This window comes from Notamacropus eugenii, chromosome 6 (assembly GCF_028372415.1).
Source record: "Notamacropus eugenii isolate mMacEug1 chromosome 6, mMacEug1.pri_v2, whole genome shotgun sequence".
Taxonomy (NCBI): Eukaryota; Metazoa; Chordata; class Mammalia; order Diprotodontia; family Macropodidae; genus Notamacropus; species Notamacropus eugenii.
The window spans coordinates 332,346,385-332,360,972 of record NC_092877.1 but is presented as its reverse complement, the minus strand read 5'-3'; the positions used below and the strand labels follow the sequence as shown (position 1 = coordinate 332,360,972).

The following is a 14,588-nucleotide window of genomic DNA, read 5'->3' as shown; positions in this document are numbered from 1 at the left end:
ATAAGGGTAAGGCCATCCAAAGTCTGGGGCTAGAATCCTAAAGGCAGAGCCTAGATCATGGAAATACCTGAAGTTTTATAGGTACTAACTACACTTTCCAGAATACGCTGAAACTCATCCACAGTAGTCATCGGGTTATAACCATTATCTTTGTAGAAATCAGACTATTCCTCTCTACTCCAGATAGATTATACGCTTCCAAAGGAAGAGCTGAGCCCGAAATTTCTCTTTCTTTTATTCTCACCTTTGTACCTAGTTTAATGACATACAAAGGAAATGCCTAATGAATACTTAATTTACTGCATAAGCAATCTTTACTAATACAGCTTTGTTTTCAGGGTAGGAAGAACTAACCATATCCCCTCTTTTCACATTCCAAATACAAAAATGACCACATCCTTAATTTATTCTTAACAGGATTTTAAAACTTGGTATTGTTAGCCAAAAAATTAAGTCAATTCCCCATCCCTTAGGAACCAAATTTTATTTCTAGTTTTATTTTCTCTATAACCAAAAGTGTGTATTATTATTTCATCTACTGTCCTTCTTAAGTTATCCATGGTGAGTGACCCAGGTGGCCTAGGAGGCCATTTAAAATGCATGCACTACTTCCATGGGAAAACTAGTGATAACCGTTACTTCACAAAGTGGTCATCTAGGCAGGTTTTAATGAATAAGGCGAGAGGAATCAGAGCGTTGAGTAGAACAAAGATTCTGATTGTAAAATTTTATATCACTTAAGTGTAAATTATTTTAAGTGTTAAAGGTTATGTCAGTTATTTTTGAAAGTTTTATCAAAATGTTATCCCAAAGAGTCAGAATAGGATAGGAAAGTCAAATGATCACAGATTAGAAAAACATTTTAATAATTTATCAAGAAATAAAGGACTACAAATGCAAGAAAGTCTCATAAGGCCTAGAATATATGACTGTAATACATCTCACCCTACATAAAGAGATTTGCTTAAGATCTGACGTTAAATCAAGGGAAAGATCTTGGCATACTAATCCTTAGACCAGTGCTTTCTACGACAAAAGAAAAAGAAACCCTGCCTCATCTTATTCTGGGATTAAAAGGAGACAATATGGTCCAGTGGACAGAGAAGAGGAGGCCTTAAGAGCCAGAGAGACTGAGCTAGGGTCCCACATCAGACACAGACTAGCTGTGTGATCCTGGGTTAAGTGAGTGACTCAGCAGTTAAGACTACAGTTACCCATCTGCACTGGTAAATGAGTTTTCCTTCATTTAGGGTTCCCTACAACACCTATCACAACTGAGTATATCCTACCTTTACCCTCCCCACTCATCCCCAAACCACACAGCAGAGTATATGTTTTAAATTCGCATAATCTATTTTGGATAGGAAATATTAGTAAAATTCAGGTGAAAGGACAGTTGTAGTTCTGTAAGAAATGTGATTGTGGGGACCATGGGCCTTTCCTAACACCAACCCTTTTCTCCTAGAAGTCCTTCTTACCACCCCCTTTCCCAAACCCAGCCTGGATTCATTCTCAGAATGTTTCACCAGTGCTACTACTCCGCCTCTTGTCTTCTCTCCTTGAACTGGCCACCCCATGAAATGTCTTCCTTGAGTTACATTTACTTTAAAAACTTTATATTCCTTGTCTTTAAAGATGGTTATGATAAAATAACAAGGTCTCTAGAAATGAAATTCAAGTCTGGTTTTAAGATTTGGGGTGAACTAGCTGTCTAACAGTAGGCAATTCATTTAATCTCTATAGGTGGCAGGTTTCTCATTAGAAAAATGAAGGAGTTAGACTAGATTATGTTTTACATTCCTTACAACTCTAATAAAGTATGAATTTTTTTGAAAGAAATACAAAAGACTAAAATTAAGTTTTTCATTATCCTCCCAAACTTTAGGGGATTCCCTCAAAGTTCCTTGGTCTCAAAAGGGGGGAGAAGGCACCCTATCCTCCATTATAAAGAAATGTAACTTAACTCTAACATGCACAGGACTGAAGTTCTGGACATGTTAGTAAAAAGAAAGGTCCATGAAATCTTCCTCATCATAACATTTATAGCATACATTTTTAATGACTAGCAAAAGAAAATTTAAAATAGTCAAAGTACAGAAGCAAATAACAAATGTAATTGTAATATTTTTTAAAAGTTCACCTTAAATTTCTTGTTTGCATAACAGATACAAGTCTGACCCCTATCCACGGTAGAGTTCAATAAAAAAGTTTATTTTTACTCAAACCAAGTTTAGATGTTTAATATAGACAATAATGAGCTTGAAAAAGGTAAGATTCATAAAGTATTCTTTATTAAGATCATTAAAAGTTGTAGAAACAACTTTGTAATATAAAGGCACAGGGAGACAGTTCTGGTAAAATATTGAAATTAAACAGTAACTTACAGTACAAAAGACAATTTTAATGCACATACAAATCCCAAATGTCTCATTCAAAAATATTTTACCGAGTTTGTCTATTAATGGGCAATGATTAAAAATATAAACTGCTGCTGTATAATAAATATCTGATAGGTGCAAATTGAACAAAATATTTATTGCTTTTCACATACAAGTTTTTCCCTATAGTTTTAAAATTCCAATTTCTTTCCATAATCTGCTTCATTGGCCTATTTCAAAGGAACTAAGTTCCACAACAAATTTAAAAGGGAAAAATGGCAGTTATGAAAAACTACCTTTACTATCGATCATGCCTGGCAGTATTCTCATACCATTCAGTAATCACACATTCAAATCAAACTTGGAGAAAAAAGTAAAAGGAACATCAATTTCAATGTCAGGTCAAGGTTTTTTGTTCCTGATTTTCACTGGTATTCTAAGGTTTGCAATATGAATGAATATGTTCAAATGAAAAGGTGCTTTGTGTCAAGAATGTAGCTGTTACTTGAAGGCTTTTCAAAGTGTTGAGTATGGGATGAATGTCTACCATAGATAAAAGTAAATTTGCTTACAACAAAACCTTTTAGAATTTGCAAAAACAGCTTTAAATTATTTTCTTCAATTAAGAAATGCTTTATAGAGCTAGATTATGACATTTAAAAAAACAGTCTAAATGACTTGCATAATCCATACTCATTTTATATTTGGAAAATATAAGCTAATTTTTCGTGTTTAAATAAATTTTCAGAACTATCAACTCTATTTCACCCTGCTCTTTAAAAAGAAAAAAAAAACTTTAATTTGTTTTGAAAGAAATTTCGTATACAGTACTCAAAATAATCCATCATGAAGCCATAATTTTGGTTTAATTCCATGCTTGTGCTACTAAAAAAGCACAGTGGCTACTGTTTTCATTCTTATTATTACAGTTCTAATGATAATTGTTTAAAAATGTAAAAACTAAGCTCTTGTAATTTTCAAGAAAGTTATTTTGGTTGTGCATATTTCAATCACGTTTTTTATTTAGAATAAGGTCAATCTCATATCAGACACTGTACTAAATTGTAGTGTAAACAGAAATGAGCTAAAATTACCTACATTGAAGGTAGGCAACTTACAGCATGATTATCATTCTTAAATGGCCCACACAGCATTATCATCTGTGATATAGGGAGCTATCATCCTTGTATAGGAGCAATGAATACCATGGTTGAGAGAGCAGGCAGATTGACTGAACAGCCTAAACCATACACTCGTGTTCAGTCTTGCTTGGAGTAAAAATTTACATCAGTCCCTTCTGCCTCTTTCTGAACTAGGTAAACATCAAACACTGATAAACTTGGGGAAATAACATACACACACACATATGCACACACACACACACACACACACATAAACAAAAAACAAATGACCAAAATCCTAAAATGTACAGCCCTAGAATAACTTTGAAATCAGTTACCAAAAGTTAAGAAGGAATGAAGAAAATTTACATCTTAAAAATAAAACAGCTAGGAGACTAATGAATCTAGGGTTAGTCAGGCTAAAGAACTCAAAAATGTTTTTTTAAATCTAGCCTTGGGACTAATGTTTCTTTGGCATATGCTTTATTTACTCCATTGTACTAATTCACCTTTAAAAACAAAATTTCAGGGTTTTCCCCCTCCCCTGCCAAAAGCAGATCTTAAAATGTTGCTTCCTACTAAGCTTTTCTTAAAGCCTCTAGTCAATCTAACTTAGACATTTTGAAACATATGCCAAGAACTCCCTGCTCAATTATACTTACTGGCATAGTGGGTAGAAATCTGTATAACTACTAATTGACCTGAAGTGTTCTTATGAAAGTTGCAATGACAGACCCACAAGAAAGAAAAATTAAGTTCATAACATATTCAGAATGTTTAAAAAACAAAAAGGAACTGGCATATACATAATATCCAGTTGAAAGACAGTAAACATGGGAATCCTGCCCTCATAGTAAATAAGAACCACACAGCAATGAATGAAAACCAGTTAAGTTTAAAAAAAAATGCAATACCTAAGTTTAGCTGCATGTATATAAATTTAATAAGGTGAACATAAAATAGAAGAGAAAAAAACTCCCATATATCAGGAGGAAAAGAGGCCTATAAAACAGGCCATTCTAACTTGACTTTCCAAGCAAATGCAAAAGTTTCACAAAATTGTGATACTAATGCAGGCTATGTCAAGTACCCTTTGATACACAAGCCAGTTAAGCTGTCAGATATCTCCAATAGCTTTACAATGACTGCTGATCCATCCCTCAGATATTCAGGGGAGAAAGTCAATGGTAGCTGGAATCTTCATAAGACAGATATACATGTCTTTGCAGAGAAGCATCATATTATCTTTGAAATGCCACACTTGATGAATGTTAACATAGCAGATTTACTAGATTAAATTTATCTTTTGAAGGTAACTCTTGAAAATTTCATTTCTCCCCATAGAGTGATATCTTTACTTTTTGCCAGTGCTAGTCAAAGGGAAAAAGAAGGAAAACAATTGGCATGGACTACCTCCCATTGTTACTTAACTGTGCTAAATATTCCCTCAGTTCTTTGGCAGCTTGGAATCGGCCAAACCGCTTCTTTGGGTGGGCACACTCATCAAGCAAGGCCTCCAATCGGCCATCTTTGGCAATTTCGCCTGGTGGGTCATGAAGTAGTCCTCCAGAAGTGCCACGCCAGGTGGCATGTCTAGACAAGAGGTTCTGACAAATAGCATAGTAATTGTGATCCACAGTGGCACGAGAACAAAGAATTTCTTTCGAAAATGATAAGCAAGCTTCTTTATCACAGTCATCAAACTTGCTTTCATACCATACGTCCCAGTTTTCAGGTTTATCTGTGAAAGAAGGAAGAAGAAAATATATTATGAAATGTTGTCAAACACTTAATTCCAAATACAAAGAATTGCACTACTTCACATATTCTTAGATGATTAAGTACAGGTAACATATATAGTGAAGAATGTGGCTTCTATTGTAGAACAGGCAAGAAAATGTACATATTTATATGCAGCTAGATACATATTTAATTAAAGCTTTATAATAAACTTAGTTTACAATTCTATGAATAAGGAAAGGAGAGAATGAATGGAAAAAAAGAGTGCATATTAATCTCCTCTCTTGTCATTTTTTCCCCTTCACTGACACTATTTTCATTAAGAACAGAAATAGGAAATCCAAATGATTATATATTTTGGAGTTAGCTCCAGCAACATGATTCAGCTGATTTTGGTCTTTACTGATCCTGACACTATTCTTAAAGTACAGTACCCATATTTCTGTAGTAAGAATTCTACAAGTATCCAAACTGGTTTTTTTTTTTTAGACAACCCCACCCCCATCTTACTTGTAATTCTTTGTGCTGTCAGAATTCCATTCCTAAATATGACATACTTGCAGAATTTTAAGCCATGGAATCCTTAACATTTTGAAAGCTGCACTCTACAAAACTGAGGTTGCATGTCAAAATGGGACAAGTTTTCCTTTCCTTTTCTATCACAAATTCTAAGACAGACTGGTGACTATCCCCTAAGGTTACCATCATTTCTACTATAGTAACTTGTTCCTTCTTGTTTCAGAATCAGACCCAGAATAGCAATTTCACTCATAGTTTCCTCCATCTCCCTTGGAAGATAAAAATATATTTTTTAATTTTTTTTAAAAACATTAACATATTAAGCTTTTGGTCAAAAAAAAAAAAGCAAACAAGAACATGATTGGATACCTGAAGAATGCCATTACTACTATTAATTATACTTTTGTGCCATGCTTGTGATTCATTTCCCAAACTCCACCTATTTCTCTGATTCTGTTCAGGACTGTCTGAAGTATATACCAAATATGACATATATCATTTCTGATTCTACCTCCATAGATCTTCATTAAAAATGTTCTCTATCATGCTCCAACTTGTCTGGTTCCCAAATTTCCTCTCATGAATTTATATACTCTTTAATATTCAATGACAATTATGTCCACCATTCTGCCCAGTATCTATCCTGTTCCTTCACGTAAGCTATCCCCACTGGCAGGACAATTTCAGTAACTAGTCTCACTCCACTAAGTTTCAGTTATTTCTGTAAGCTCAGGTTTGTCTCTGTGCATTAAGCTCTCTGATTAACATCCTTTCCTACCCAAATCTTAACCATTTACGTATAGACACAAGGCCACAGATTTTTTCATTGGTCCTAAGTTTTTGCTTCCTGTGAATTTCTGGGCATCTCTAAACTGGAGCTATTATCAATACTGGCAGCTTTTTTACTCTCTCTTGCTTTTCAATTAAAAATCCATTTGAATAAATTTGTAAAACTCCAGGCAAATACATTTAAAAAAATTAAATCTCTAGTATCATTACATCACCTCCATTTCCCAATATATGTTCCCTTCCCTTTTGTCCCAAAGGGTAATCTTGAAAGAAGGAAATTGAAAAGCAAAAACAAAAGTTCAGCAAAACTATCCTGTAACACATCAACCAAGTTCAGTGTTACGTGCAATATTTCACATTCATAATATCCCACCTTGGCAAAGAAAAGAAGGAGATATAGTCTTATCTCTTCTTTTGATAACATGGATTCTGTTTCTATTATTTTATTATTTTTTCCCATTCATAGTTGTATACTCATTATGTATATTTTCTTGATTCTCCTTCATTTTGCATCATTTCATAAGTTTTCCCATGTTTCTTAATATTCTTCATATTCATTTCTTCTTATATTACAGTATCACATAACACTCAAGTACCAAAATTTATTTAACCATTCCTTAGTCAGCAAGCATCTACTTTGTTTCTAGTTCTTTGCTACTATCAATATTTGTGTGTATTTAAGATCTTTCTATCTTTGACATCCTGTACCTTCTAGTGGTATCTCTAAGTCAAAGGGTATAGACATCTTAATCATTTCATCATAATTCAAAACTGCTTTTCAGAATGGTTAAATAAGACAAGAACACATTGCCAGACTATAGTCACATCCATACCAAATAAGTACAAAATTCCTAACTCTAATAACAATGTATTAATGCGTCTCTCTTTCTACAACCCGCCCCCCCCAACACACACACACACACACACAACACACACATACATTGGCCATTTCTATCTTTGGGCATCTTTATTAAGCAATAATTATCAGACTTTGGTAGTATGCTCTATCCTTGACAAGGAGTCAATCATTGCAAAAGTGCACTAATTCAAAAGTTGTTCTCATAATAACTTCTAAACTCTTGTTCTAAACAGTTGTTTATTTGCTGAAAAACAGCACTTTTTAACACTTTCAAAGCCTCACTTATATACAAATGAGTGAAAGAGTAATTACAAATTATTTGCATCCCTTCAAAGATACCTAAAATCCTCATGGCATAGTGGAAAAATCATAATCATCCTACTTGAATTTAAACTCCCAGCTATCCTACTTAATGGCTATATGCTTTACATAAACCTTTTTCTGTATATGGATCTCAGTTTCCTCATTTGTAAAATGAGGGAACTGGATGAGATGATCTCAATGGCCCTGCCATGACCAAATCCTAAGATATTTTACCAGGTAAGAGATGGAAATTTAAACATCAATATTATTTCTAGTAATGATAGTAAAGTATAGGAAACTCCAAGAGTTTGCTTATAAGTCAGTTGTTTGGAACATACATATGTATGTATGTGTGTATGTATATATGTATGTATATGTATGTGCATATATATGCATATACACATGCATCTTCACAGAAAAAAACCTTTTATATACAGGTAATCCATCTATAGACATCTCCCCACAATATACATATATGTATGCACATGTATATACATGCACTGCAAGGTATATCCACATACACATTTACAGAGGCACACACACATATATATTATACACATGCGTATAACACACATGCATACACAGGTATACAATACACACATACATACACACACAAACCCTCCCTAATTTAATCCCCACTGAAGCTATACTCTACCTACTAATAGTAACACAATCTGACCATCTTTTTAAAAAACATTTCTACAGAGAACCGAGTACCATTGGGGCTAGAGTCACTGATATCAAAGACTGCCACACAAGGTTCTGAATTTGTCAAAGTTAATACCACTAAGTCTCAACTACAAAGGGAATTTCCTGAAAGATTTAGAAGGCGATTGCAAGAAGGGCAAAAACAAATTATTCTCAGGTCACTACTGGTAGCTATAACTATCCTAGGCAATTTTTAAAAAATGAAGATGTATCTTGCAAATCAGAATCTGGTTACTGAATGTGGATGACCTAGCTTCTAATCTGTTTCATTGGTCATACAGAAGTACTATCTGATAGGTTAGATTTAATTCAAAGAATTAAGTACTGCATAAGACTTTCTAAATCTATGAGCAAAAATTCCTTGTAAAATAAAAACTGGCTATTATTGGGAGATATGTATGTATGTATGTATGCACACATATATGTATGTATTTTCAAAAAACTGAAAATTTACTCAGTACTTTAAAGCTACATGAGCAGTTTTAAATTTTGCATTTAAAATTAAATGGCAGAGATTAGGGAAAAGTTTTAAAATAGTTTCAATGATTGTATTAATTTTATTGCCAAAAGTTTGCATTTATATAAATAGCAACATATACAGAAAGTTTAAGCAAAGGATTGGGCAGGAGGGAAGGTAACATCTATCCACAACACACTACACAGAAAAAGTCAAGATTAATCAAATGCTAACAAAAATTAAACATAGATAAATGCAACAAAGTTTCACAGGGTGCTGCATGAAGGAGGTTCAACTAAATGTGTCTGAATATGGTAGACATCAATGCCCACAGGAATTGAAGATCAACAAATTTGCTATCAAGAGAAGAAGGGTTTGAATTCTCAATCTGCTATGTATGAAGCCTTGGGCAAATCACTTGACTCCTCTGGGCCTCCCTCCCTTCCTCTCTCTTTGTAAAATGAAGGAATTGCTACAAAATTTCCTCCTGTGATAAATTAATACTTAGGAAATAGGATCTATGATACCTTGGATGGGAATATTTACTAACATTTTTAAAATTATTCAGTGCATTTCTCAAGGTACTACACATCAAAGCTCCCCTTTAATTCTCTTTCTTGAACAATTCTGGAAACAATTTTGCCTCCAAAAATCTCTTTTCCTATTTGTCCTGTGGGGGAATTAGGAGCACTGTCACAAGATGCACACATGGAAAACGTGAGGCTCCAGGAGTGTAGTCTCCTGGAATAACTCACTGGGACACAGGAAATGTCAGGAATTGAATAGGTAATATACAAATCAACAAGAAACAGCTTCTATGAAAGGAGGCTCTGGCACCTGCATGTCACATTATCACTGAATGGCACAAATTCAAAGGAATCTCAGAGATCTTCAAATTCAAACCCCTCATTTTATAGAGACTCAGAGAGGTCATATGATCTGCCCATTGAAGCAGAGCTAGTATACTTTCTTCTAACTTCTGAATATGAGTTTGGTGAATTTCTCTGTGAAATTTAATTCTGCATTCATACAGATGAAGATATGGTTACATTTCTTTAAAAAAAAAAGTTCTGTTCAACAATACAACTACATTAGTATATTAAGAATTAACACAGTTTTATATAGGGGAGAGGCAGCACTGCTTAGTAATACAAATACATGTAGGGTCAACCATAGGTAGGTACCCATTTTAGTCATCTTAGAGCAGTGGTGTCAGATTAAAGGAGGGCCACATATTGACTTAGACAAGCACACATTAACATCTGTTTTATGTAATTATTATCCCATTTATTAAATATTTTTCAATTACATTTTAATGTGATTCCAGCAGCACTCAGAATGCTGTGGGCTGCATGAGCCCATGGATGCTTGACACTTGTGATCTTAGACAAATGAAAAAGAAATAAGGAAGAGGAAGAATGGCTTTTAACTTAAGGAGTCCTAACTAATCACACACAAAATGGGAAAATTGTTTTATGTGTATCAAACTGAATTTGTGAGAAATAGGGAAAGAAAATTAAAAGTACTTACTTTGCCTAATTAATCTTTTGTCTGCAACCAAAACATTTTCAGCATCTACAATGATCACCTTCCCATCTCTAGGACCAACTGCAAAGTTGTCAAAACTGACATCTAGGAGGTAGAGTGCAAATTCAAAGTCATTGTTGGTAAGCTGCTCCGCAATTTCCATTAACTGCCAAGCCAAGTCAACACGTTTTTCCCAGGGTGCATTGAAGTAGCTCCATAATTCTTCCCCAACATAATTCACGGCCACCATTCTTCCACATGCTCCAAGGTATTTTGCAAATGGCCAGCCTTCATCGGATGGAAAACTCTGTAAAAGTGGGTTGCAAAATATTTTAATTCCAACATACAAAGGCATCACAAAGATATTTACTTAGAGATGGAGTTAGTTTTCTGATGGCTGCAGAAGAAACATGTTCAAGGGCAACATTTTATTACTTAATGTTAAGAACCATAGAATTACTAAGTCTTCCCTTTCTCTAGTCCAAAGGACAAACAAAACACATTTAGATACCATCACAGAGTGGCTACTAACTGTGCAGGGCCTGAAAACACGTTTCATTTGTTCAATTATTTATTATAAATAAATGGTAATTCTTAACTAGATAAAAGCACTGTCATTGTGGACCAAGGAAATAACTTTGTTTTTCATGGTATTAGCTCTAAGGGAATTTTACTTCTAACACAAATCATGCTTGACCAAAGATGGAGAATATCTCTACCAAAGCTTTCCTCATAATAGGCATATGTATTCTTCCTTCTAAACTGCTATAAAATAAAAAGTTGCTTCCTTGCCTGCCCATTGGAATTACTCTAACATTTGTATTTCTGGACTGGGAGAAAGATAGTTCTATCTTAGAAAAGTGTTAGCAGAAAGAAATGATTTGGAGTCAGAACCTAGACTTATATCTCAGAGTTAGTTAATATTTGTGATTTTAAGCAACAAGCCAACTGCTTGGTCATCTTTGTTTTGTTTTTTTAATCAATAGGGTTCACTCAGTTATCTAAAACATTCCTTCCAACTCCAAGTCCTCCACAATTCTAGTGTCTTCTCTCTCTTGATTATTTCTAATCTATCCAGTATGTACCTTATTTGTAAAGGGGGGGGGTTGCATGTTGTCTCCCCCATTAGAAAGTCAGCTCCTTGAGAACAAGGATTATCTTTTGCTTTTGTGTCTCCAACACTGAGCATGGAGTTTGGCACATAGTAGGAGTTCAATAAGTATTATTGATTGATCAAAATAGGTTCTATCTACTTACTTTTTTTATTTTGTTCTGGGACCCAAATATTAGTTTTCTTCTTTCAATCGTTCCTTTGGCATCCATTACTCTATTCTCTTTTCCCTTCAAAGTAGAGATATCTTAAATAAAACCTGGAGCTTTCAAGTTATCCCTCTGACTCAAGGAATGCTTTGGCTAGTACAAGATGAATTCTCGAATCCTACTCTTTAGGTAAATGAATAGGCTTTTCTCTTTGACAGATTTCTTCTGGCTCTGTAATAGGAGAGAACACTGTACCTGGAGTCAAACGATCTGGACTTTAGTTCTAGATCTCACTTATCAATTCTGCTACATTAGGCAAGTCACAACTTCTCTGAGTTCACTTTTCCTCATCTATACAAGAGGATGTAGCAATGGAGGGGGAAAGAGCAACAATGTGTATTAGACTAAGTAATCACTAAAATGCCTTTTTGTTTCAACATTCTGAAGAATCTATGAGTTTAACTCAGTCTAACCCTTTATGATTCTGATCTACTCTCAATACCCTTTTATTAATACTGTACTTTCATATAATTACTTATTAGTTATCACTATAATCTTCCAAAGCTTGACAGCCTAGGTCATATGTGTCTTTTAATAGATCAAAATGTGCTTCATTATCTTCTTCATTCTGACAACTTTCCTTAGAATCTGTCTTGACTAAAAGGGTCAGTTATACTCATCTCCAAACCTAGAATCTCACATACCCTGATTTTCTGAAACTAACTCTTGGTAGTCTTGACCAATTCCCAGGCTACTGGATTTCACTGGATAGTCACAAATTTGTGCTGTTTTCACTAGTTATAAATCTATCACTGATTTTTAGAAAGGTGATTCAATTCTCATTGATTTCCCCCCCTCATTCTCCAAAACAATTCATCCCCCCCTCCTCCACAGCCTGCCCCAATACCCATACATTGAACATCACCTGCTGACTTAGCCTCTTCCTCCATCAATACTGAAACCACACAGTGAGCTCTCCTCCATTTAACATTTCTCATGATCTTCATCTATTCTTTTCCTGACTAAAGATATCTTTGGTTTCGTCTGTTAAAACTGCCTATTCAGACCTCTATAGTGCCAGATTCAAAGATATTTTCTCAGTCATTTACCTCTGAAGCTTGACTGTTGATTACTTCCTTCTTTCTCGACTGGGGTTATACTCTCCTGGTTGTCTTATTACATTTATGACCACTTTTTCTCCTTTCCTGAGTTCTTCTTCCTAACTTTATTACAAATATTTTCTACATTTCTGTCTCTGGTCCTCTTTCAATTTTATATTCTTTCCCCTGACAATTTTATCAATTCCTGTAGCTTCAACTCTCATGTGTGAAGATGACCCCCAAAATCTTTATCTCGTTCTGAACTCTCCCTTCTCTTTCAGACCATCATAACCACTTGAGTTCTCCCAGTTCTCAAAAACTGTACTTCTCTTTACTCTATGTAGCTTCAAACAAACAAATCCCACCTTTTTGCTGTCCTTAGTTTTCTTCAATAGCCTCAAATTTTGGCAGTAAGGTGGTGCCACAGTGCACAGACAGCTGGGCCCAGAGGCAAGAAGACTTGAGTACACATCCAGCCTCAGAAACTTAGATTAAGACCCTGGGTGAGTCATTTTAACTGTCTGCCTCAGTTTCCTCAACTGTAAAATGGGGACAATAATAGCACCTATCTTCCAGGGTTACTGTGAGACCAGATTAGATAATTTCATTTCATAAATAATCTAGCTGCCAGCACATAATAAATTCTATATAAATATTAGCTACTATTTTTATCATCATTATTGTTATTATTTTTATTCACATTATAGGTATCTTAGCTCCTTATACATTGTTGACTGCATGAAGAGACTATGTCTTATTAAAATCCCCTTTATTTAACTGACAAAGTACTATGAATTTAATAGACATTTAACACCTAAAGTTGAATCAAATGACTGAATACCTTAAAAAGAATTTAGTCAAGTATAAAGTAAGATGCAAATGTGAACTATCATCTTATTTTAACACTGAACGTAATCCAAAAACTTAAAACATTACATGCCAGGAAATTACATTCATTTGAAATTTTAAAAACGGTAGCAACAAACTATTCAGTGGAATGTATACTTTTAATAAATTTATATTCAGTTGAGAATTAGAATAAGATTTAAAACTAGCAAGGCAATACTATGCACTAGTACATTTTGTGTATATAAAAAGTGTTATCAAATTTAATTAATGTGTCTGAGATAGTGTCTCACTGTAGCAATAAATATGATGTAGGATTAAAGCATAAAGGTATTCATTTTTTTAAAGGAAGAGATATGTTCTCAAGAGATGAACTAAAAGCATTCACAAATACATACCTTCACTGTTTGATCTGAGGGCAATAATTGCTTAAAATTAGTCACATTAATGCTTTCAGATACTGAAAAATACCATGGCTTGATACCATCTCAGAACAATATCTAATGGATATTTTAGAAATCAATAGCCAATACAGGGTCCTAAGAATCTGCTTACATTTTTATGTACTCAGATTTGAGAAATAAATAAGTATAGGTTACTACTAAAGATTTTTACTGTAAGCAGTAAAGGGTTATGTTAACTTTTTTTAAAATACATCAATTTATACTAGAATATCTATATTTTGTAACATCTTCCTGAAGCTAAAATACAATTAATGTTTTGTACAAAGCTATGTTAATATGATGGAGTGAAACCCATTAAAAAGCACTGTATGAAATGCATTACAATGTATCAGGAATTAAATAATTTGTGCCCTCTTGACATTCATAGTAACATATATCATAATATATGTTACTAGTTATGATATTCAGGACATGCATCGAACACCTTAAGATCTACATGCTATGAAGGGCCAACTAAATCATGAACACATTCAATGGGGTGTCTAGTGTAGACCAAGAGACACTTTAGAAGAATAAC

General features: G+C 34.2%; 1 protein-coding gene across 1 annotated transcript in view; it reads right to left on the bottom strand.

Annotated features, from left to right (window-relative positions):
* Positions 1-2,269: 2,269 nt before the first annotated feature.
* The window catches only part of DIPK2A (divergent protein kinase domain 2A), a 36,847-nt gene continuing 24,528 nt past the window's right edge, over positions 2,270-14,588 (bottom strand). Inside the window, exons 2-3 of the mRNA XM_072618222.1 lie at positions 10,405-10,708; positions 2,270-5,240 (exon numbers count right to left, since the gene is read on the bottom strand). Coding sequence (XP_072474323.1) covers positions 4,909-5,240; positions 10,405-10,708 — 636 coding nt within the window. The 3' untranslated portion in view covers positions 2,270-4,908. The remainder of the gene's footprint in view (positions 5,241-10,404; positions 10,709-14,588) is intronic.